Source organism: Montipora capricornis, chromosome 3 (genome assembly GCF_036669925.1).
Source record: "Montipora capricornis isolate CH-2021 chromosome 3, ASM3666992v2, whole genome shotgun sequence".
NCBI classification, from domain to species: domain Eukaryota; kingdom Metazoa; phylum Cnidaria; class Anthozoa; order Scleractinia; family Acroporidae; genus Montipora; species Montipora capricornis.
In genome coordinates, this window is record NC_090885.1 from 13,103,019 (window position 1) to 13,128,330 (window position 25,312).

Here is a 25,312-nt window from a genome sequence, read left to right on the forward strand (position 1 = left end):
ATATATATATATTGCGAAGGAAGCGTGTCCCCGAGCTTGAATCCAAAGCTCCAGGGTGAAACTGGTCCCAAGGATTTTTTTATCACCGGGAAAATGAAAACCCCGAGACGAAATTGTATCCCGCGCATGGGGCCCGCTGTGATCTCGGCGGGATTTCAGCGCGGATTGCTGGAGTTGGAGCAACATGATAAATTTCCTTCGTATTATTAAACAACGTTGTCGGATTTCTACAAGACAGAGTACCTCACCTGCATACAATTCGTAAATGTTACGCAAACCAACATTAATTTGCTCACAACCTGAAGACGAAAAAAAAAAAAAAACAGAAAGAGAGACAGATAATTTTCTTACAAAGGTCTACCATCATTTTTGCATGTTTTCTTCACAAATACACGAATATTACACCTCGGTTAGTTAGAAAACACTGAATACTTGATGTGTCACTTACCTTCAGCAACTCTGGGTTTGTAAGCATGCAGTCTTTAAGACAGCGGTCCAAAAAGTCATTATGATTTTCTAAAACACCATCAATGTTGGTTACCTGGAAAGAGTGTCAATGATTTCAGCATTTTCGAAAACAAGAAAACCTCTGTAATCTAAACTTCGGACCGAAAAATGCTTTACTCATCAATAAACTCTTCTTTTCGCGCCAAAAGAACAACCCAATAAGTTGCAGCGAACTTACACAACTAAATTTAAGCTTAATTTGATATCAAATGCATTTTTTTGCAAATCGTGGAATAAAAAATCACACACTGTCACACACACACACAGGGTCCGAAATTTCGCCTTCCTGGTCGCCAATGAGACTAAAAATTGAGTACTGGCGACCAAAATTTCACGACTGGTCGCCAGTGGGCGACCTACTATTGCACTGCTATTTGCAATGGTATTGTTAACTTTTACGTCCAGATAATCTGTTTGGCAACAAAGTTCAGAGCCGTTTGACAACAGGTGTTTTTGTCCTGCCGATGTTTTTGAAACAAAAACGAAAGGAGTTTTCCCGTTAACTACCTCCATAACGTTGCAAGCCGCCACGTTTTTTTGTTTTCTCTTAGAATACGTATTGCGGGCGAAAAAACGCAATACGTATTTTAAGAGAGGGACTGGTGTGAGAAATATAACAACGCCACTCGTGTTTCCGTGGCTGACATTCAACGAACTAAGGGGCAGATGAATGTCTAAATTTGCATTCGAGGTGGGATACATTTTCTCTCCAAAAGGTCCGCTTTCATTCAAATGAGAGCGGATGAAAGCGGAAAAAAAAAGCTTGACACGTACACAAGACCGCGCGGTCGTTGCTTTCTGAAATCCATAAAAATGTCCAAACATGCATTTTTCAGGCGAACATTTTTGGCGACCACTATTTGCCATCTGGCGACCGAAAATTTTATCTAGTCGTCAGTTGGCGCCCATAGAAAGAGGTTAATTTCAGACGATGGAAAATGCGAGACGGGGCCTACGATTTATAGTCCTTATCCCAGAAGCCAACCGGTCAGCGGTTTGAATTCACACAACAAAAGAAGGAAACAAGGCTATTATCAAAACGAGCACCAGCAACTTCGCTTCTCTCCATGGTACTCAGCCTTAATTGTAAAGAAAATGTCATTGAGACTATGGTTGTTACCGTCTTAAAGCTTTTCTCCATCACATGCCAGCTTGGTTCCAACACCTCAAACATCATGTAGTGTTCGTATGTTTGAACGAAGTGCAGCATTCGCTGACGTAAGGCAAATGCAGCAGCGTACCTATAGTTAGAAATGTTAGAGCAAAACGTATAAGAACACGAAAAACACTTGAGAAAATTACTCGGTTCTGATTGGAGGAGAGCGGTATAATTTCATCCTAAATTGCACTGAAGGGGGGTCCAAATTAAGTCGTTATGGCAACCACGCGTAGAACTAGAAGCGGCAAGTTGTTGTTTCAAATTATGGTAATACTAGACGAAGAAAAATCAAAATTGAACTGGGTGGAAAAATTCTAAACCAAGGAAAAAAAAAGAACCACAACATATACACCCAAGGGATCCACTACCACATGCGATAGATTTACAAGTACCGAGGAAACATAACTGAAACCTGACAAAAACAAATTTTACATTACACTCATAGACGTTTCAGGAGCAATTAGTTTAAAACTAGAACACGGGGTATTTTTTGGCGTAAAAGCAGACCAGATGCCGCCATTTACTACCAAGACCAGAATGCTTAAAATGGGTTCTATTGTCAGGCAAATTTTGGCAATTGCTCTCCTTCTCTTTAACCCTTTCACTATCAAGAGTGATACTTACACCAGAAGATTTACTCTTAATGGGGGCCAGAGACTTTACTGTCTAACATCTCAGTGGTAGAGCTCGAAATTAAAAAAATTCCAGGTTGTCCCTGTTTCAAAAGCCGGGCAACCAAACCCGTGAATTAGGTTGCCCTGATAAATCCTTGGTTGCCCATTAGGAAATCCCCCTACGATAAACTGCATTAGAGATGTAATCACAAGGCGATGGAGCTCGAGTATCACGTAGTTCTCAGTGTGTGCCTGTGCTTTTTTTGAAAGTCTGGGTTTCAGTTCTCCATCGCCTAAATGTTTGTGATATTGTCTCTTGCATTCCTCCTATCTGACAATATTTTGTAGAAGCCACAGATATTCAAAACATTGGAAAATGCTCAGCTGCGGCTAATTTATTATTATTATCATTATCATTATCATTATCATTATCATTATCATTATCATTAAGTTCACACTACTATTGGATATTGTCAATAGACAAGCAACAAATAAGTCAGGTGCTGCTTGTGATAAATGCGTTTTCTATTTTTGGTTGAGTTGTCCGTTGTTTTTTCCTCGAGCAACCTGACTTTAAATTCTACCCAAAGACTGGTTACCCTCTGGCCTTTCTGGTTGCCTGGGACGACGGGACGACCGCTAATTTCGAGCACTGATTAATTTAATTTACTGTTTGCGTGGTAATACGGATTCTGTTTCGTCATTGGTCCTTGGTCGCCACGGAGTCACGTGAGAAAGCGCAAGAGCCCGGGAAGATCAGTTGTGTGCGATCCTTCGGGAAGGTCGGACGTTTGTTGTTGTGTGCGCTCAGTGTTGAACGAACGCCGAGAAAATCGCTGCATGGCTGCCAAAAATATGAGTGGAAGGGACGCCCTTTCACCGGCGAAGGAAGAAAATTTAATTTCTGAAGACAATGAGTCAGCGAATTCTTCGCCACAGGGCACAGACAACGTGCTTGCTAACGTCTTGTCAGCCATGACCCAAATGAGTTCCACCGTGCTGTCCATGGAAAAGGCAATGAAACGGTTAGCTGAAGAACCAGAAGACCATGCTACACCACCGAAAAGGAGAAGAAAACTTCCTGCAGCTAGTGCCATGAGCGATAGCGGAGATTCAGACCCTGAAAAGTCGGATTCCGAGGCACTCACTTGCTCACATGACTCCTTCGCTCCCGACCAATGACTCACAGAACCCAAATCAAACTTCACCTTTCAGGTAGGCCTCGTTTAGGTATTTTGCATGGTAAACCGCCGGCGGTGCTAAATCTCTCCATTAAGCATGCCCAACGTTATAAAAGAGTGCGTAACCTGAAGTCTTCCAGATCTCTTACAATAAAGAACAAATCCTTAGCTAAATCTTACCAATGAGAAGAGTTGAGTGTAAACAACTTCGCCCGCTTGTTACTAACCCAGACACTGGAGAGAGAGAAAAACAGACCCACAAACATAATCCGGCTTTCTTCAAAACAAATCAAACGGGAAACAAATGTGATATTTAGGCATGTCCCTCTACTATAACTATGATTCAGGTTAGGAATGAAATAAACAACTGCTGTGACAAAAATAACGGGAAGATTAAGAGCAAATAATATAATGCGAGAATTTTTTAATAATTTCTAGCGGTCTTCGTATAAGAACATACTTAAATGCGCTATGAGCTAGGCCAGTAAGAACGACCGCAAGTATAAATGACAGTTTCTCATATTGGTTTTCCTGTGTAATCGAACCAATCCGTCCGCGCCTTTAAGTCTGTGATTTTACCGAGGTTGATTCTGTTGATTTCTGGTCAAACCTCGGCGCTGAAGGTTTTTTTTTCGCCTCCTTGACATTTCGCTTGTATACAGCTAAAGAACGCCTGCACAAAGTCGATCTAGCCAAATGAAGAATGGCTTTTTTACGGTTTTAACAGCAAGTCAAACACAACATGCTGAAAAACGGAACCTGACAGGTGGCGACCACTGAGTTGGCTATTTAAAAGCGACACCGGAGTTAAAAAGACAGCTCTAGTTGAAGAGAGGGAGGATCAAAGCCACACGCAACACCCAACGCCTTAAAAACCTGTGTACAGCGAGCCTCTCGCCTCGGAAAAAAATTATGTGGGGAGGGGGTGAATGTGCACAGGTCAACGCCATGGCCAGCAAAAAAGAAATACTAACGCATTTAAATAACTTTTTAGCAGGAGGGATTCGAAACAACCTACTTGCACAGTTGTCTTTCAACATGCCTTGCGTAGAACAAATGTCTAAACAGCATTTGGTACTTAGTTAGGGCCTAAAAAGGAGAAGGGCACATTTCAGAAATTGTCAGTACCTTATTAGCGTAGCTAATTTTCATGACATAACTGTGTAAGAAAGGACCAGCGTGAAAAAACAGAAGCTCCGGATCCCGACATTATAAATATTGTAAAAAAATAATAATAATGAGCAAGGCTGAAAGATATGATCCAAAACCAAAATTTCGAAATTCACTGCCTTTCTTCATCAGGCTTTTAAGACTAAGGCTTACGGTTTACAGTCATTGTTTGTAAAAGCCTGATAAAGAAAGGCGGTGCCTTTCAAAATGTTGGGTGATATAACAGCTCTCGTGAGTAGACGTATGCGATTTGCTCGCCACCCTAGCCAAAAACAAAAGACTAAACAACGGGCCATTTCCGAGTTGCTGTTTGTCTCGGCTTCGAAGCGAGTCTTGGTGCTCAACTTTTGTCAAGGGAAACGAGATTGATTTTCATGGGAATACGCAACTCATTTCCATTTGAATGGTTGTGCACCAGGACTCGCTTTGAAACTGAGGCATGTAGCAACTCGGAAATGGGCTATCGAAACAATGACTTAGACTTAACAGCAATATAAGGCTGCTCACAATACCATACAATAGCAGGTTACGAGAGCTACTACACTACTGGAAATATTGATCATTTTCGTCAGTCTTGAAGGCCCTTCCAGTGAGATGGTCAACTACGTAAGTTAGAAACTTTGGCCTGTGCCAAGAGAATCCGATCGATGTAAGAGAGTGAATCGGAGTGCCCCAATGATAATGATTTGAATTCTATTTTTAGATCACGCCCAGGCTGCGAAGGTTACTTTTATCTGTTGTTACTACCACCAAATGACCAATAAGGAGTCTCTTTATTCCACTATTACGCCATTTTACTATATTTGGTTAAAAAAAAAAAACGCGCAAAATGTGAAACGGTAATACATTGTAGTGTCCTGGTTTAGAACACAGCAAATACGGACCGGCGAAACGGGAGTTTTCCCATTAAAGAAATTGTTTGCGACACGATGCAAAGGCCGGGAGTTTAGCTTGTCAACGCTTGTCGCTCGTTATTTCGTTTACCCAATCAAATAAAGGACATAAGAATGGTTTCATCTGTGTTGTTCTCGTCATTCGCACACGCCTTATTATGCAATCGATACGATCCTCAGTCAATGCAGGAAGAAGCCAAAATACCAGAAAAGTGGTAATAGTGGAATAGTAAATCCCTTGTTGAAAGGTTTAACAGATAACACGTGCGGACAATTTGCTAGTTGCTCGTATTTTTACGAGCCCCGAAAGGTAAAATACCACGTAACTCACAAAATATCCGCGCATATTATATGTTAAATCATTCAATAAGGTGTATATCGAAATAACCACGCATTACGACACGGAACTAATAACAGATTTCAAATAATCTTCCTTGGTATAGGGCCAAGTATGAGGGATTCGCTCTCTCACCTCACATTCTTGCCTGTGCATAAAAACGCTTCCTTATCAAATAACGAGAATCTCAGTCTTTAGCTGCGGCATTCGTAATCGACACCTTGCATAAGAACAAACTTTCTTACCTTTTTACTCAGAATTAACGATACTGGCCATTTGACCACGTAATCAAATGAGAAAGCTTCCAGCCCTGAAAAATTATGAGCAAAGAACTGTCGACATTTCATTTTTAAGAACTTGAAGCTACACGTCAGTCAAAGAGTCGTCAGGAAATTGGGCGCTGACCTTGAAATCAGGGGTTTCTATAGGCAACGTTCATTTCCGTTTCGAAGTTGTCTCTGGTTTAGCTATTTGGCTGGAGTCAAGTCCACTGGCCAACTGGTCTTCCTCGAGCAAGATGGCCGTAACGCTTAAATCTGATTTCAACCGACAAAGCTTAAACTGTAAACTACAAACTGATTATACTTTTTGAGAAAACTCGGGTGCATGTAGACTTTTGAAAAGTCCTTCGTCTAATTCAGATGAGTCGCACATCCGCTTCGCGTCCGAAAAATCACGCTTCACTCGCCAAAACATTTTCTCAAGGGATTCTCGCGAGCTCGACTTGTGGCAAGTGTAGGGTGCATGTCATGATCCAAGCGATTCTGACTCGAGCAGCCGTTGAAAGGGAACGAAATAGGTTACTGGGGATGAATTGAGTGAGATAACATATTGGAAAATTTTCCTCCGTACAGTTGGGATAAAATCTTTAGCTTCATTGTCGACAAGAATATTACATACTCAAACGTCACTTTAAATGAGCGAAGTGAGAAGATTGAGACGCGAAAACCTTAAGTTCGCGAGAAAAACTATACACTCTGGACACAAGACTGGGCATATGGCAACCTCGTTTCCAGGGTCTCTCTTCTCTGCCTCCCTTGTCAACGACAGGGGAGGTAGAGTAAATGAACATTGTTTACAACATTACAATCAAGTACTCATAAACACAAACCTGATATTTGGAGTTCAGTTGGATCTTGATTGTATGAAGTTGTGCCTAAATAAGGAAAGAAAACTTCACCCAGCAGCAACAACATACGACCTAGGGCGTTTACCATTTGTTTAAGGATGGTGCCTACTAATTCTTTTGCATTTCAATTGTGCCACGATCACTACCACTTGTCCAAAAAGTCACCCCTAAAATTTAAAATAAGACTCATATAGCTTGCCCCTCTCTCGATTCGTGGTCACAGACGTGTAGATTGCGGAGGAGAGTGTATTTGAGACTTGCATGCAACTAATTAGGTATTTGACATCGAAGTGTATAACAATGACAGGTTTGAAACCAAAGGCGGCGGTGTGCCCCATCTGTATGGACGTTAGATTTGCATGCCTTAGCGACGTCTTCATATCCCGCTTCTACCATGATTTGATTGTTCCTCGATGGTCTCGATTGTTCAATTCAACCACGCTTTGAAGACAGCCAACTGGTAGCCTTCTTCCACCAGAAGTTCTCCATCATATTCCGTTAGTTTCAAATTATTAATGATTTATTTAAAATTTTAAAAATAATGTATTAACCATTCATTATTTTGTTAGTTTCAGATTATTAAAGTGGCGTGCAAGTTAAGAGCACTTTCCACGACCGACGACGGATATTAATCTTTATACATTTTGTTACAAGACTTAGGTTACGCAAATAACTACTTATTCTTTTTATCGTGTTTTATCTAAAAAAGCCTCTGACAGTCAACTACGTGTATGACTAGTCTTTGGAGTCTTAAAAAAAAGAGCTTTAGGGTGATGTTAGGATAGAAACATCGAGGGACTCCTTCGCTTGAAAATTGTCATTGTTGTTAAGCAGGACCCCAATTTCAGGAAGGCCTATTCTGTGCTATTTCAATTATCTTTAAAGATGAAAAATTTCTTGGAAAACTTTTTAACCTGGGCATTTCTGAGAGCCTAGTTTTGTGCTTCTGAACTCAATTTTCCATGTCTTGTCCCTTTAAATTTATTGATAAAACTGACGGATTGTTGTCATAAGTTGCGTCACAAAAATTAACCTTAGGTTATCAGAGAATTCACCCAAATCTTTATCACTCGATTATTTTATTACTATAAATGTTATATCAATGAAGTTAGCTGCGTTACTTTACCTGGCAATCCGGATCTTTCAGCAGGGCGCAATGCCTCAGCCGCGAGCACTTTTTTCATAGCTCTTGGAGGCATTGCTGTTTGATAGTACAGTTAAACATGTTACGGATTAACATAGTTACATACATTACTTGAGAAGGTAATGGTTAATAATGTTAATAATGAACAAATAATAATGATGATGATGAATTTTACTTGAGTGTCAAGTGTGGGGGACACCTCTCAATCTGGAATTTGTTTTAAAAAAGAGTACTATTGAAGCGAACTATTAGTTTGCAAGGATATAAATGTTTTATATAAGCTTTATATAAGGATGTTGACCATTAACTTCATAGCCTTTTTTACAATGACCGCAAAATTCTCATTGGCTAATTTTTATTGTCAATAAGCGGACAGACAGATGAATTTATAATTTATGCGATAATGACACGATTTTGCTCGCGTCTGATTGAAGTTTCCCCCATTTTTGTCTCGCGTTCTTCTCGTGTTTTGCCTTAATTTTGCGGCTCCACTCGGCTATCGCCTCGTGGATCCACAGCTACTTTGACAATGTTATGACGAAATTCATGATCAATAACAGGACAGACGCACGGAAAACTGACATCAATTTGTTAAATTTCCCTCCTTAAACATACATACATACTTAATTGACCACTCCCCATAGGGCCTTTTCAGGGCCAATGAAACACAATCACGAAAGACCAGAACATTCAACAACAACTATCAAGAATCCCAACTGGCCAGAGGCAAACCAGTGGGCTATTTACAATTGCAGCTGAGAGGATGAGCCAGGGACTACCAAGAACAAATTCAACTAGTGGTCAGAACGTGTCTTGAATCCAGGATCCCCGGATCCCAAGGGAAGCGTAGCCCCTGGGCCCTACTGCCTCCTTCAACTAAGCATCGCCTTCGATGCTTTGGAGAAAGAAAATGATCTAAACAAAAGGTTCCCATGGTCGAAATGAAGTTGATGGTCAACATCGTTACAGTGGCATGCGTGTCGTTCATGTGATCGTTATTGAGTCAAGGTTTATCTTGAGTTTCCACAGTCATGATTAGCTTTAGTTTGGTCTAAGTTTGGTTTTTGTTTAGTCACGTTTTGGTGAGCATTTGCGATTTAGGTATCTTTACTTGTGGTAAACAGACCTGATTAGCGAACAGAGGAGTCTGCTATACTTCAAGGAAACGGCATGTGTTCACGACATTTCAACCAGCGTGGTCATTTAAAACATATTTTATTTTTCACTATCACGGCCACGGCGTCCACGTTGGATGAGAAACAAAATTCTCTTACGATGCATACGCCATTTTCTCGCTAAGTAATCTGGCCTTTGCATGGAAGCCGTGAGGGTACATAACACGCAAGGCTCTCTTTGCTCTGAAGCGAGGCGGCAGCAGCCTAATTCCGTTTGACATCAAGGCAGAAATGTTCTCGATCGCACTTCAATTTTTGATGTTTAATATAGACTTGGTTTGAACCAATCAGAATGCAGACCCTGCTTTTTCTGAAAAGGGCTTACGAAAGGGCATTTTATCTAGTTTCGAAACAAGTTACGAAAATACATTTTAAATATAGTGTAGGCAGATGATGTAGATGATGTGACGAGGAGAAACGTGCGGCTGTATGCATAGCTGGGAGGACTGTTTATGGCTTACGAAGTTCACATGAATTTTATTCGGCGGCTATATTTCTTGGCATTTTGGACTGATTTTCCATTGAATGGTAGGAGAAAAACCCTCAACATCTCAGCATTACTTGTGGCTCAGTTAAGGACTGAGCGATACGATGCGAATTTCGGATCGAAGATTGGCTCGGCGCTTGAGCTCTTGAAAAAGGGATCCACCCGGCTCTTATCCTGTCTCATATTAGGGGCCTTCAGCAACGACGCGACGACGACGGCTACGAGAACGTTGTCTAAAAATATTATTTCCCGTTACAGTGATAATTTTGCGATTACTCCGAGTCGCTCGGCTTGCAACGTGTGAGTACACATTCCAAGAATAAAATTGGTGAGAACGGTGTGGATATTTAGAGAGAACATTGAAAATTTATCTTCAGGAGCTCTCGTCCTCCACATAGACCTCAAATTTGATCATTCCACGTCGTTGTCAAGACGAGAACGGCAAAGAAATGTATCAAAATGTAAAACGCACGTGCTGGGCGTGCAGAGCTAATAGGGAGCTTTAGCAAAGACCACGGCGACGGCAACGAGAACGTCACAAATTTGCATATTTTGTGGGCAAAAACAATAGCTTTGCATGCTCTGCACGTGCATTTTTCACTCGTGTCAATTTCTTGACCGTCGTCAGCAAACTTGAGGTTTTATGTTATGCGGCGTTCTAGTATCCATCGTTGTCGTCCTTGCTTGCCGTCCGTCTGAGATCACAGATGACTTAAAAAATTGAGGTAAGAACAAAAGAGTGGTGGACGAGGCGACAGCCGAGTGTGTCATGCACTAATGTTCTTTGCAAAACTTGTGAGGGTTCTTCGACATATCCACAGGTTTTAGGATCGTTCAAGTGTTTTGGTTAGTATTTCTTTTATGCCAGGTTACAGAAAAGTTTCGGGAAACCTTTAAATTGTAAATTGAGACTTGTAGTACAGCGTTAAGGAAATTATTACTCCGTGGACATTATTTGACACGGTTGTTCAGAAAACAGAGCACTAAAATTTTACCTTTACTGTCATAAGCCACTGACAAGATGCGAAACAACTGTGTGATGAGATCGTAAGGAAGCAAATCAACTCTGTCAACAAAGCAAAACAAAAAAGACAATTTACATTGGCTTTTACTGATAATATCACGCAGTTTCAGAGTTGATTACAGACCAAAAATGTTAACGACCATAATGTAGTTGACACCTTGTTCTTTTTTTCATTTCAAAAAAGGGTTCAATGACTTCTTCCATGGAATCAGAAAACGAGGTAGATAAAATGTTTACTACTTTTGGCAATTATCAAGCGGGAAAGTATATGGAGAAATTTTTCGAGTCGTGATGGTGTAGAATAAGGCCCACAGGGGAAGTTCGCCAATCATGGCGGACAAAGGGTATAAGAGATATAAAAACTGCAAATTAAGTCACTATTATAAACACATGAACCGTTGACGTGTTTATAATAGTGATGGCATCAACGTTTTATGCAAAAGATTTTATTGCAAAGTTTGCCAAAACAAGAATTTCGGGAATGGATTAAACATTGCTACCTGCTTCTCACGTTATTGTTGTTCGAGTCTTTCTTTTAAGCCAAGTAGCACAAAGGCATTTGCAATCGATTTGTTATTTGTGTTACCTCAAATCATCCTTGTATGGATCGTTGTTTGCTGTGCTTGTTCGCAATGCCAACTCTAACAAATTTTCCAATCTAGAAGGCATGATATCTAAACGTATACGAAATCAAGGAACAGCATTTGAAAAAAGGGGTTATTAACTAAGTTTCCTGTTTAAATATACCGTTTGGGGTTGTGACAAAAATTTCTTGCAGATGGATTGTGCGGCACAGAAAATATGGCCTTAAAGTGTGACTAGAAAATCAATTCTTACTGTTCTTTGGATTACAAAACTATGTTAACTAAACACAAAGTGACCAAAGTTTATTTTAAATGGAATTTTCCTATTTGATGATCTGCCATTACTAACATTAACTGGATCGAGGAGAAAATGACGTCAGAATGCAGTGGGTGTGTCGGAGTTTTGAGAATTCAGACTTTTAAACTCGCGTTTTGCAAATAGAATGAGATAAATTAACGCGCTGAAATTTTATGTAAATGACGTCACATTTCCCTGGATCCAACCCTCTGAGGATAGTACGCGCACTCCATTGGTCAATAGCTGTGTTTAGATGAGAGTATGGTAACACACGGTTGTGACATCACACGACTTTTGATTGATTATGTGTTGTTAGACGCGCGTTTTGATTGGCTGGCAGGAAATATGAGCGTGTATCAAGAAAATCTGTTTCAATCACGAGGTAAAAAAAAACACCAACATTTTTTCAGCTTCCGTTTCGCCGCGAGCATACGACAGTCAACTTTCATTTTCTACCTAAAGTTGCTTTTCATTGGTGGCAGGGCCGTTCTAAATGAGCAGGCGCATTAACTTGTCCTTAATAAGACTCTTTCGTCGAAATTGAGAGACTCAGCAGGTCAATTTGTTGGACTCGTGTGTTTCCGTGAAAGGCCTCCATGAAATAATGTATATATGACGGTATGTTTGAAGGGCAGGTTAAAGATGGCATGATCCTCGCACTAAAGCAATCGTCTCTTCTGGACAACTGAGTGGTTTCACAGCTTAGTTGGTAGAGCATTGCACCAGCATCGCAGAGGAGGTCATGGATTCGAATCCCGTTGAGGCCACCCGAGTTTTTCAGTTGTCTGCAAGAGCCAATTGCTTAAATTGTCCAGCTAAGTGCGAGGATCTCTCCTCTCAATTTCGTCTTTAACTCGCACTTCAAACATATTTTTACCACACTTGCTTGGAATCTCACAATCTGATTGGCTAATTTGCCCTTGTCGATAAGAGTCTGGACAACGCTGCTGGTGTCATGCTCGCGTCAATTTGTCACGCAATGTAATAGCCAATCAGGAACGCTCATTTTATGAAATAAACCAATCATATTGTGATAAAGTTATAGACAACGCTAGCTCTTTTTTGGTCACGCTCTGAAATAAACACTTTCTTTGGCGTTGAATATTGTGGTAAAAAGCAAATCGAAAGTGGTTCAGCGTTGTCTGTACTCTTATCGACAACGATATTCGCCATCACAGTGGTCAAATTGGTTGTGGACTCGCTTGGCTAAGCCTCGTGAGTTTACTTTCGTAATTACAAAGAATCGTTCGTGGTAACCAAAGGTACAGGTGATTCAGACACCACTGAGTTTGCCTTTGTTGCTTGAGCATATCCTTGCGTCGCTTCTGAAAACGAGCTCTTGTTTCAACGGCGTACCTACGATATTCGCGGAGATCGTACTATGCTAAAAATCGCAAGACTGTCGCGATGGCGCAAATGATAGTTTTCAAAAAGCGCTGTTGACGTTGTGGTTGCTAACAAGAGAACTGTAAGCGAAGTGTGTTTTCGAAAAACTCTCAAGCAAAACTTGCTTGTCGCAATCTTTGAGAATCTCCTGCCCTCGCGCGTCACAGTCATTACAAATTTCGTAACATCCCGGCAAATACATTAATTAGGAACCTTTGCGCGGGTTTTTTTTTAACACTTATATTCATCATCAATGGATACCATCCATGTTTTTTTTCATCTCGTCCTCAGCTAGATCCATAAACTGCACAAAGAAATCTCCCAGATCCATAAGAAAGTAATGCTTGATTGACCTGAAAAATACCCGGCCTACATCATGAATGTCACCTTTTTATTGACCAAGTTGATTCGGCCATTAACATACTTCTGGCCGCAGTTGTTGAACATAACGCCCTTCACTGAATAACTCACTTGGATCTGATAGAGATATATCTAAAAAACGTCACATATCCGCTGTTTCATTCATCGAAGCAAGGAGTTATGTAACACCAGATCAAGATAAATCGGACGCATACAAATCACTGACACAAGTAAAGAGCAAATGATTTATTAAAGGTCCCCAACAACTTCTACTTGTACTTTATTACTCTTCAAAACTTTCGTATCCAGAAGAGACAGAAATTTAACTTTAAATCAGATTTAAAAAGACATGTAAATGGTTAAAATACCAATATACACAAATAAATTAATTAAATTAAATATCAGATATAATAGATATAATATCTCAGATATAAATAGTTACCATACTATTACTAATCTGACTAATATATACAAAAACAGTAAAATGGATTAAAAACCCTTTAAACTTATAAAACTAAGTCCGAGTTTGGTCAAGATATTAATTGAGACGCTTTAAACTTTGACAGAAAGCAGGATAACCTAGTGATCTAACTACGGCTGGTAAACAATTCCAGTTTCTTATTGTTCTTAGGAAAAAGCTATATAAATAAAAAAGGTTGAACAAATGAATTAACTTAAAACATTCTAGTAGATCGTACTGAATGTTGAAAATATTTAGGAAGAACATGTGAAAGTTGGATGCTTTGTGGGCATAGGTAGAGTAAAGCCTAAAAATAAAATACTATGAAAACTGAACATGCAAAATGACGGAGTTCTTACCTTAATCTATCCATCAAAGCTCTATCGTCCATTAGCAGATCGAGTAAAGTCTTGCTGGCATAACTATAAGCCTTTTCAATTTTTTCCACATACTCCCTCTCGTTCAAGGTGTAGATGATTTCATCTGCATTTGGACATTGCACGTTTTGCCCTGCATTAGACAAATGAAGAAACTTTGGTTCAGTGGTTAAATGGCTAAACAGATAGTTGATGCAGAAAATATATTTACCGCAAGGTTCATTGTGCAAGAAAAGTATAACTTAACACAGGTGCATAAACGTACCGCACTGGCGAATGACATTCAGGTACTTCCCAGTGCTTAGGATCTTGTGAGCAACCTGGCAAAAAGAAGGTGACAAGATGTATTTGTTATCTTTTTAAAGGCACATTTGCAGTATCAAATCAAAATAACGGAAATTGAGTCAAATCAAAAGAAATGAAATTTTATGAATTATAACACCCTTATAATTATAACTTAGTTAAAAAATGGGAAAACACCCAAACTTTCGGTCCTTTTATACACAAAAAAATAGTGTAGTTACAAACAGATGATGAATGCGACACAGTACCTTTTCTAAGAAGATGGGAATGTTCTCTCTTACAACTGTGTATCTTTGTTCCCAGTATTTAAGAACTGTTAAAGAACATAATAATCATTGATGACGGGAGGCATTTACATACCACTTTATTCCAAGAGAATTAAGACCTGAAGCGCCTTACAACAGTTCATAGGGGACTTCTATAGTGGGGCACAATGCAGCTGCATACATTACAATCTTACTGAAATTACTTGTAGGAATAACAGGTACCCGTGATACATAGTAACCGTCTTCATCCGCGGAGAAAATGCAGAGAGTCCACTGAGGCAGAAGATTCTCCTCATTTATTTAAAGACCGTGAGTGTTGGTCAGGCCTCACCCATGCACGGTAGTCCGGTGTGTACAACCAACAGAACGAACCACTTAGCAGTCAACAACAGTTCTTCAACAGAAAACGAAACTTTTAACTAAAATATGCTCGCGCATGAGTGACCCGCCATTGATTTATGGGTTCAAACCCTTTCCAGGCCATAACTGAAGGAAAATGCGACAACAACCTTTGAAGATCTTTGATTATCATGTAAATGAATGAGAGCACAAAACATGCTCACAACCAGAAGTCAGGTTATAGATGCCTAGCTGCAATCGTCACAGCTGGAAAGCTCACGCAGAAACTCCAAACAACTCCAAACTTCAAAAGGATATGCATCGTTGTAATCTTCAGTAAGCTTTTCTTTTTGAACAGAACCATGCTCTGCGACAAGAAACTGAAAAAAAAAAACAAAAACAAAACAAATAAATGCACCAATCAGATTATTAGTGTTTTAAAGAGCAGCGAGAAACCTCTTATGAAACACGGTGATACGGAGCATGGATAGCGCAGCGGTGAGAGCACTCGCCTCCCAGCAATGTGGCCTGGGTTCGATTCCCAGATCCGGCGTCCTAAGTGGGTTGAGTTTGTTGGTTCTCTAATCTTCTCCGTGAGGTTTTTGTCTGGGTACTCCGGTTTGCCTCTCTCCTCTAAAAACCATATGTATATATTTATTTGATTTGACTTGATTTCATTTCATTTGTACACGACCCCACAAGCTATTCAGGTTTAAACATTATCGTGTGAAAATAAACTTCTATTATTATTCTATTATTTCACCTTTTACCTCAGAATATGGATCATTGATTATTCCCTTGTAGATCCATTGTTCAAGAATGTCAAAATAAGGAACACAAGCCTAAAAGGGAAAGAAACATATCATTCAACTAACTACAGTGTCAAACTTCATGCATTGGGTGTATTTTACTCAATTTCTCTATAGACTAAATATTTTTGTCAAATGGATCTTCAGAGCAGATCGACTTTTAATTAATCTGAAGAACAGAAAATAACAGGCAATGTGGGTGCACTTCTATTGTTCACCAGCCATTCTCATTCTTATGCACCCAAAGCCAATACAAGCAGATAATTAACTGAGGAGAACCATAACAGTAAACCAAAAAGTAATCATGCTACAATAGCTTCATTTATGGGATTGTGATTAATACTTTGCTGAAGTCACATTTTTGTCCCAGAAAATATCTCAGGATGCTGAAGCGGAATTCGGAAAAGGTATCAACTGAGCCATGAGTGTGACAGTACCTGATCAATACAACGATTTTATGTAGTTCAAACAATTAAGGGCTAAAATTGAGTGCATTAAAACATTTTGCTCAAGATATCATCACTAAAATAGTTACCTTTACTCTTTAAGGAGTCAACAACTACATTTTAAGGCTAATTACATGTACGTATGGGTCTTTAGTTACAATTCGACTGAAGATTGTAAGGATGGGTAGCATTAGCTTTGTTCACTGTTTGACATCTGAATACAATCATTCCAAGCTAATGTTGCAAACTAGAAAACAATGAAATGTACAGTAATGTACATGATCACTAAGGGTGTGTTCGAATTACCCTATTCCAGAATAAGAATACGTGGAGTGATGAAGGAAAACGGTATGTCTGGCGTTTTGAAGAAACAAGTCTAATAAAGATATGTTAAAAATAGCATTTTAGCAGGTGTTTGACAATAATAAATATGAATCTCCGTAAAAACGAAGGATTTCTAACTTTTATTACATGTATTCCTTTTCCGGAATACGGTCAATCAAACACACCCTAATACTCACAGCTTGGGTGAGAAACAAGGAAAGGTCCTGAGATTTGCTGTCCCTGTATAAAATGATAAAATTAACAGTGTCTATTGTAATTTACTATGACACATTCTTAATTAATTTTGTCAATAAAGTGATACATGTACTGTTACCTAAAGACAAACTTTTGGTGTTCTGAATATTAATCTGAGGTACATGGCTTTCATGTGGGGGATTAAAAACCCTCATACCAGGGGTTTCAATAAGTTTTTTTGTAAACGGCTGGTTTTGTGAAGTAGGCGGCTGTGGTAATTAAGAAAGGGGCCTTCCCTAGAGGGGTCTGGAGGCATGCTTCCCCAGAAAATTTTGAAAGCTAGGAGCTCGGAAATGGCATTTCCAGCAATCTGGGCATCAACGTTAGTCACAAATATTTATTAGCACGACTAGCTGCACATGGCCAAGTTAGAGAACATTTTTTTTGCACTCTCGATCTCTTGTTGAAAATACGACAAAACATCGCCTCCAGCTACACGCTTTCTAGTTTTGTCTTCCATTTTTAATAAACAACACGTGGAAAACGAGAAGAACGTATGTGTAGTGAATTACATTGTATGGATCAAAGTTACACGGCGACGAGGATTGGGTAATTTAAGCTTATCGAAAAGGTAGGCAGCAATAACTTAGGGAGTAGCCGGCGGAATTCGCCGGTTGTTGGCTTCTAATGAAACCTATGCTCGTACTGTTTGTGAAAAATACATGCAAGGGAGAGAAATCATGTGCATGCCTCACTTTTGGAGCCAAAGCTAGCGTACCAATAGTTTTGCTGTTGCTGCTGCTATTGAAGCATGTACATTAGGAAAAATAAATCGCCTGGGCATAACATGGTAACAGAAATGAATCTTTAGATTTCCTTTTTCAGTCGCTAGTATGGAAGCAGATCTTTTTACCTGGAGGTTTTGGAAGACAGAGGTTTTCGAAAACGCATTAGTGTAGACAGGCCATAAAAGAGAATTTTAAAAAAGCAACAAAAAAGTCACAAATTCTGTAAACTGTGCATGCAGCCAACAAAACTGAGAAAAAATACACATACAATGTCATAACTCACTAAGTCATACCCAGTAAATCCTACAGTCTTTTCATGCAATAACGTCAACACAGCTCCTCCTTTGCAGCTTCCCTTTAGAAGAAAACGATTTTTAGTTCAACAAAATAACTCAAAATCAAAACCATGGCAAAGGCTTAAGACTTAGAGGGACACTTTGTGTTGGATGTCAAAATTGGGTGCACATCTAACTACTGTAGGTGTATTTCTAGACGTCTGTGCCTTTAACATGCATGCCATACAGTTTAATCTGTCTTAATTTTTCAGGGTACTCTGCATACACCTTATTCCAAAATGGCCACTGATTTATGCGGATACAAACTGGCCCTTGTTGCCTCGTTCAAGATAAAATATTTTCTTGAATTTTAAGCTTAAGAACGAGGCATCAAGGGCTTATTTGAATAAAAACAAAAGAATATTTAAATGGCGGCGATTTTGGAATAAGGTATTCCAGGATGCACCTTCATGATGATTATTGAAACCCATGTGCATCTTATTCATATTCTCAGTATTGGATTGGAACTAGCATGCAATAGAGGCTAATGCGGGGAAATAATTATATTAAAAAGTATTTGCATTTGAAAAGTTTTTTCTGCAGCAGCCTCCACTGCAAGCTACATAGTTCCAGTCCAATACTGAGAATACGAATAATGGTCTGTTAGGGACATTTCTGGACATACACATGTAGACTTAGCAAAATGGAGTGGTGGTGTTCTACTAATAGGCCTTTTGCAACTAACAATCACATGGTACAAAATCCGCCATGCTGGAGGGCAAGCTCATTATTATTCCCCCACTGGGACATTAAAACAAAGAGACCTGAACCAGTCAAGTTTGACTTGCCTTTGTTTTAATGTCCCAGTGAGGGAACAATAATGAGCTTGCCCTCCAGCATGGCGGATTTTGTACCATGTGATCGTTAGTTGCAAAAGGCCTATTAAGGAAGGTACAATTAAAGCAAGAAAGGGCTCCTTGAAAAACATTTCCTAGAGCTTAAAGGAAAGTTGGGGGAGGAGCACTAATCCAAAGCAACAAGTATTAAGAAACCACATAAAAGGATTTCAACAAAGTTTAGAGTTCAAGGGAAAAACTTATTCCTACTAAAGTTAAAAATAGTACATGAGTGCTTACATTATTTTCAATTTACACTTAACGTCTGTTTATGTCAAGTCGAATCATTATGTTTGACTTAAAATACAATACTAATAATATCATTCTTATTTTGGTACCTTATCAATGGCCACTACAATAGATGACAGTATCTCCATTGTTCTTAAGCAAGGTTGGACGTAAAACCATAACTTTTGCAATGACAACTGACCCTAAAAGTCAAAGTTACAAAAAATAATAATAGGGTTAAACATGGGCACTGATTCAATTTGATTCATCACCGGGTTCATCTATTAAGTTTCTCAGCTAACAAGAATCCCACATTAAATACATGTAATAATTTTGATATCTCGGCACAATGATGAGATCAGCAACTAAAAAAAACTGTTGCAGTACTTATGCTAATTTTGATAATAAAATTGTCCAGTCAACCCTTTCACTCCCAAGAGTGCCACTTACAGATTTTACTCTGTCTAACGCCAGACGATGGGGAACCCCACGGGGGTGAAAGGGTTAACTGACTAGAATTGGTAAACACCATGATCCTCTTTCACCTTTCCCTTCCTTACATTTATCTTGCAAAGCAGGCATACATGTATTTTTAAGAGGATGTGATACAGTATCTAGTAGTTAATAACACATGGTAGACTGTTCTTCCATCAGGCTAAAAGAGGGACCATCTGCTACCATGCATTTTTTTATGTTTCAGGTAAATCAAGGAAAAATTGTCGCTGTTGTTAATGGTTGAAAAAGCTGCACTAACGTGTTCAATGAATGCAAAACCAGGCACTCACGGTGTTACATGTAATTCGATCAGACACTCTAAAATGACCTATTTGGTTGTTAGATTTTACCACATCAGCTCACGCTGCTCTTACAATGTTTCACATACCAGTCTGAACTGGTGCTCCAATTGGGCAACAAGAATAAGGTATTCCTTTAGGGAAAGAAAAAAAACATAATTATTGCTTGTATTAAACAAACATGTTTCTGAAAGGCAGTAATATTGTATTCACCTGTACCATTGGTTTAGGATTTATATACTGCACACACATGTATCAAAAAGTCTCATGACAGTTTATCAAATTCATGAATATTATTCTTTCTCCAGGGTGGGATTGGACATCAGCTCATAAAGGCACCTCTAGAAGCTGCTATCAGTCTCATTCGTCCACCCAACCCACAGCATCGGGGGTCTATCCCTATTCCTCAAAAACAGTGTGTTGGTTCTTTAATTAACATCCCACAGTGATGATTTACAGGTAAGGTTGCAAGACAGCTAGGGCCTATGGTCTATAGCATTTAATCCAAGGAGACTTGAAAGGCAAAACATTTGCAGGTGTAATAAAAAGGCAGCCCTTTCTCCTCAGTCATTTTAAAACCCTGGGTGCTGGTCCAACTGGTCAGTCGAACTTAGAACTTCGTGCATGGCAGCCCAGTGCTCAACTAACTAAGCCACCAGTGTGCAGTGGCTCCGTTGGTGCTTAATTATTGCCTTGGCATGTACATAATTTACATTTTATCTGCAAATGTAAAATTAATGTTCTTGCAAAATGAAAAAATTCCCTTGGCATTAAAAGAAAAATCAAAGAGCAGAGTTGACTAAACTAAATTTAATACATAATCTAGAATGGTTACAAATTTACAGCTGTATTCAAGATATTAAGCAAAATAGAGAGAGATCCACGGGTAAATGATATTAACTACATTTAAGATAAACACACAAAACGAAGAGCTGAAGGTATTGTAAGTTTATCATGCATTTGTCAGAGATTGAGCTACTGGATTTAAGTTTCAAAGAGCACTGGTGATCTAAAGTTCACCAAACATTAATATATGATGATTCTCTATCTAACAACTTAAACAACATAAAATAACAAAGTTAACATGTTTATTTTGTTTTTAGAAAGCTGGTAGAATCACAACCTTTAGTAATGTCCGCATTGCTGCACACAAGGCATGATTTACAAGGCCATGCTCAAAAGAAGACTTCCCTGCAAAAGAATGCAAAACGTTCAAGAAAGCTTGACTATTAAATTTTATTAACTAATTCAACAGCAATAGAGGTCAACATTTAATGTACTTGTCTTTTGATAATAAATAATTATCATATAATGTCTACATGTAGTATGACGAAAGTGATGAGCACTTCTTTTAAATGTATAAGTACTTACTAAAGCTTGCAATATGGAGAAATCTTAGCTGATACACAAAATGTGACAAGAAATTCAGCGACACACTCAGACAGATATTGCTTTCAGTCCCACTTTTCTGTCCTTACCACATTTTGACGTCATCTGTGATTTATTTTTAATTGAACAAATGCACAGCAAGATGTTGAAACTAGGCAAGTGAAAGAGCCTGAAGCCCCTTGGGAGAGAGGGTCACAAACTTTGCTTACCAAATGGGAAAGTTAGAATAATAATTTATTTGTAATGTTACAGGCCTTAATTTACTGGTAATTGTATGTATGTCCAGTGTACTGCTGGGACTGACATAATGAAGGGGTGTCTCGAAAACAATGACCCTAAGACCCAAGACCCCAAAAACTCAGGAAAAGTACCCAAAACCCTCAATTTGGCTAACACCAGGCCTTAGTTGGTTTTTTGAGTTACTTCAAGTGATTAAGTTCAAATCCTTCATTTGCTACAACTTGTTTCAAAGTGAAAGCTGGTGTGATCAATCCACCATAATCAGAGTACCCTGTAACCACACTCTACGTGTGACCGAACATCTTCACTTCCTGTCCGATGTATATATTGGCCGAAAAACCAACTTTTAAGGCCTTGGGTTAGCCAAATTGAGGGTTTTGGGTTACTTTTTTGGGGACGAAAACGAAGGGTAGAATTTTTGCAATCTTGGAGGTGGCGAATTTTTATGCCTGGCCCAGTAAAAAATGTAATAACAGATGAGGTGCAATATCAATAGTGGATCATAATGATGGATCAGAATCTCTTTGCTATAATACTAAATGTTCCAGGATATTGCATACTGTACTGTTACATTTGTGGTTTAAATTAAATCGCTTTCCTGTAATTTTTTAATTTCAAGGCAGAAAAAAATGCCTTTGTAATGTACAGTCATATTAACAACCCCTATTGTCCCCTTTAACAACCCATTGACTCCTATGAGTGAGACGTAATAGACTTAATAGAGCATTAAACACCAGGGCCTCATCGTTCCAAAGCCGATTAAACTTTCTTTTGTTTCTAGCAGCTTCTTTTGCTTTTCAAGATTGACTTCTTCTAAATTATGTAAAGTTTTGTTGACTATCAGCATTGAACAGGATTTGGGAGTAGAGAAATAAACTCCTTGTTTAATTTTTAACCTGGGATTAGTGTTAATCAGATTTTGATCAACTGGGCCCAGACTATTTTACTGATCAGTGGGGGCTGGTTCAGAAGTCAATGGGTTAGGATTTTGGAACATCTTAGTTATGAATGTTTTGGTGCCAATAGCAGTTAAATGAGAGGGAAGCCCCAAAATGTTTACTTAGGTTTCAACAGAATCTGAGCCCCTGATCTCTGTGATAGTCTGGTACTGTTGCGTTAAAAGTTAATTTTATTAGTAATGAGTTACAGTACCAAGCAAACTGGGATCTGTTGACTTGATACCGGTATATAGCTTAATTGATAATGTTGCCAGAACACTTTTTACTGTATCCACATGCAGAGGTCATGGGATCAAATCTCGTTCAAGCCTAGAATATTCATTCAATATCCTTCCGTCACTGCTAATTAAAGAAAATTTATGTTCACAACTGAGATTATTTAACTTGCTTCTTTCCACAGTTCAAATGGTGTTTTGTATGTCTTTTAGGGCACGTTCGATTGACTCTATTCTGGAATAAGAATACGTGGAGTGATGATTAAAACAGTATGTTTGGCACGTTTCGAAGCAGCAAGGATAACAAATATGTTTAAAATAGCATTTTAGCAGATATTTGACAATTTTAATGTGAATCTCCATAAAAATGAGAGATTTCTAACTTATATTCAGTGTATTCCTATTCCGGAATACGGTCAATCGAACGCACCCTTAGTTTCTTCACATTGGCTTATTGATCTTACAGTAGCATAATCTGTATTTCTGAAATTCAAAAGAATGATTGGTAGTAAATTACATAACTATTATTTGTACAACTGCTACATGTAAGCTTGAGACAAACAAATACATGTACCTTCCATGAATCTGCAGATGGTGGAGTAATGTGAGCACACAGGCAAGATTCTTTGTACCAGCTCCAGCATTGACATTTCTAACAATTAAAAACTTAAGGTGATACATCTGTAAAACTTTAAAATGAAATCTTAATGACCGTCACAAACTCTCATTAATGGGGACATAGTTTTTGAGTGAATCTAGCTGTTGTTAACCCTTTCACCCCCGTGGGGTTCCCCATTGACGAGTAAAATCGTCTGGCGTTAGACAGAGTTCTGTATTAAAAATCTATAAGTGGCACTCTTGGGAGTGAAAGGGACTTAAAATAGAACATTTCTGTAGATCTCCAAAGAAAAAAAAAAAGAAAAAAAAAATAATAATAATAATAATAATAATAATAATACTGTATAAACAGTGCTCAATGATCCAAAATCTTCATAATATGTAATAATTGGAAGATAATAACATAAAAGACAGTGTAAGCAATACATTACCAAGAGTCTTGTCAATAGTAAAACTCCTTGGGTTAAACTTGTCTTTGAGAGGCTTCACCAGAAGGTACTTCCCTTCCACACCCTAAAAAGAAATTATTGCAAAGAATAATTATTCTAATGATGCTAAACTTTAAAAAGGTTGGATTTACAGTCACATTTAAGGACAGTGCCTACTAATTCAAAGGTATTTTTCCCCAGTTTATGATTATGCAGGAAATGTTACTAACAGTATTTAAATCCAAAAAGTAAATTGGGGGTAACCACACATTAATTAATTAATAATTTTTTCAAAATAAAATTTTCATGAATAATAATTATTTGTAAAAAGCTCTAATTAAAAATACAAAGCAATGTATGGCGTTCTTCTCAAATTGAAGATTAATTATCTCTCAAAAATGCATGGTTACCCCAGTTTTCTTTTTGGATACCAAGAGTACTTAGTACTAAGATCTACTTTCTCTGAATACATGTAGTTTCACACCACGCAAAAATAATTAATATCCCTGTATTAGTAAGAATCACCAATAGGAAAGACGAGTATCTCTAGATGTGCAGAACGTATGCACAATAACAGTAGTACTAGGCACCGTCCTTAACAATACTAATAATAATTATTCTCAGACTGACTTTTGGCTATGGCCCAAATGAATAAAGTCTCACACATAAAGTACAGTATTCCTGCATTGTGCATACTGAACACAATCTGAAATGAACCAGATTACTCTACGTAATTAATAATTATTATTATTATAATTATAAGTTGACCACGCATTGCAGCTCACCATCATTAGAAATAAAAGATCCTCGACAATGGCCAATTCTTGCATAGGGTAAAGGCAAAGTTCCCACTGACATAGGCTACAATAAAGCAACACACTTTTTTAATCCAATGGAAGATGAATTTGGACAATGCTACTCAAAATAATTTTTAACTATCCAAGAAAAATATTTACAACAGTCTCGGAATATATCAACTCACAACTGTAGAGGAGTTTATGGCACTTGCTTCAGTCACATAATCTCTGCTCAAGTAAGGACGCTGACTCACCCAGGAGGGTGTTGGTGGTAAATTTCCTGTCAAAAGGCAAAGAAAGTTTTATAATTGCAAAAATAATACAACAAAAATATATTAAATAAATTATCTTCTTTAATTAAAGTGCAAGTGCTCAGGTAACAAGCTAATGATTATTATAAAAAAAAGTTCATCAGCACTCCATTATAAAAATTAATCTGAAATAAACAATTCAAAGGAGTCACAAAATGGTTATGTAAGCTAGAACTCATAACCAGGAAGCAGTTCCTTAGTCTTGCAAGAGGAGGACCATGGAAATGTTAGTTGATGTGTGAGAAGGCATGGAACCATACGCACTGAAAATGGAGGATGCACAAGACAGGCACCAATGGAGAAGGGTGATACAGAATCCCTGACCTGCCAAGTAATGGCAGAAGTTAAGCAAGCTAGTTGGCTTGTTACAAAGCATGGCAGAGTTCAATATGCGAGCAATAAAGACA

At 38.5% G+C, this 25,312-nt stretch overlaps 1 protein-coding gene across 2 annotated transcripts in view; it reads right to left on the reverse strand.

Moving 5' to 3' along the window:
* LOC138042260 (gamma-tubulin complex component 2-like) overlaps positions 1 to 25,312 on the reverse strand; it is a 59,691-nt gene that overhangs the window by 6,782 nt on the left and 27,597 nt on the right. Inside the window, exons 1-24 of one of the 2 annotated variants that reach the window (XM_068888097.1) lie at positions 24,583 to 24,652; positions 23,801 to 23,882; positions 23,326 to 23,403; positions 21,072 to 21,139; positions 20,038 to 20,082; positions 19,265 to 19,357; positions 18,049 to 18,110; positions 16,970 to 17,012; positions 15,964 to 16,035; positions 15,509 to 15,573; positions 14,837 to 14,891; positions 14,551 to 14,605; positions 14,268 to 14,418; positions 13,350 to 13,441; positions 11,407 to 11,494; positions 10,792 to 10,862; positions 8,117 to 8,191; positions 6,973 to 7,017; positions 6,107 to 6,171; positions 4,480 to 4,550; positions 3,642 to 3,695; positions 1,628 to 1,748; positions 449 to 541; positions 249 to 299 (exon numbers count right to left, since the gene is read on the reverse strand). In XM_068888097.1, the coding sequence (XP_068744198.1) occupies positions 249 to 299; positions 449 to 541; positions 1,628 to 1,748; positions 3,642 to 3,695; positions 4,480 to 4,550; positions 6,107 to 6,171; positions 6,973 to 7,017; positions 8,117 to 8,191; positions 10,792 to 10,862; positions 11,407 to 11,494; positions 13,350 to 13,441; positions 14,268 to 14,418; positions 14,551 to 14,605; positions 14,837 to 14,891; positions 15,509 to 15,573; positions 15,964 to 16,035; positions 16,970 to 17,012; positions 18,049 to 18,110; positions 19,265 to 19,357; positions 20,038 to 20,082; positions 21,072 to 21,139; positions 23,326 to 23,403; positions 23,801 to 23,882; positions 24,583 to 24,627 (1,740 nt within the window). In that variant the 5' untranslated portion in view covers positions 24,628 to 24,652. Of the gene's footprint in view, positions 1 to 248; positions 300 to 448; positions 542 to 1,627; positions 1,749 to 3,641; positions 3,696 to 4,479; positions 4,551 to 6,106; positions 6,172 to 6,972; positions 7,018 to 8,116; positions 8,192 to 10,791; positions 10,863 to 11,406; positions 11,495 to 13,349; positions 13,442 to 14,267; positions 14,419 to 14,550; positions 14,606 to 14,836; positions 14,892 to 15,508; positions 15,574 to 15,963; positions 16,036 to 16,969; positions 17,013 to 18,048; positions 18,111 to 19,264; positions 19,358 to 20,037; positions 20,083 to 21,071; positions 21,140 to 23,325; positions 23,404 to 23,800; positions 23,883 to 24,582; positions 24,653 to 25,312 lie in introns of those variants that run through there. The other variant, XM_068888098.1, reaches the window with a different exon arrangement.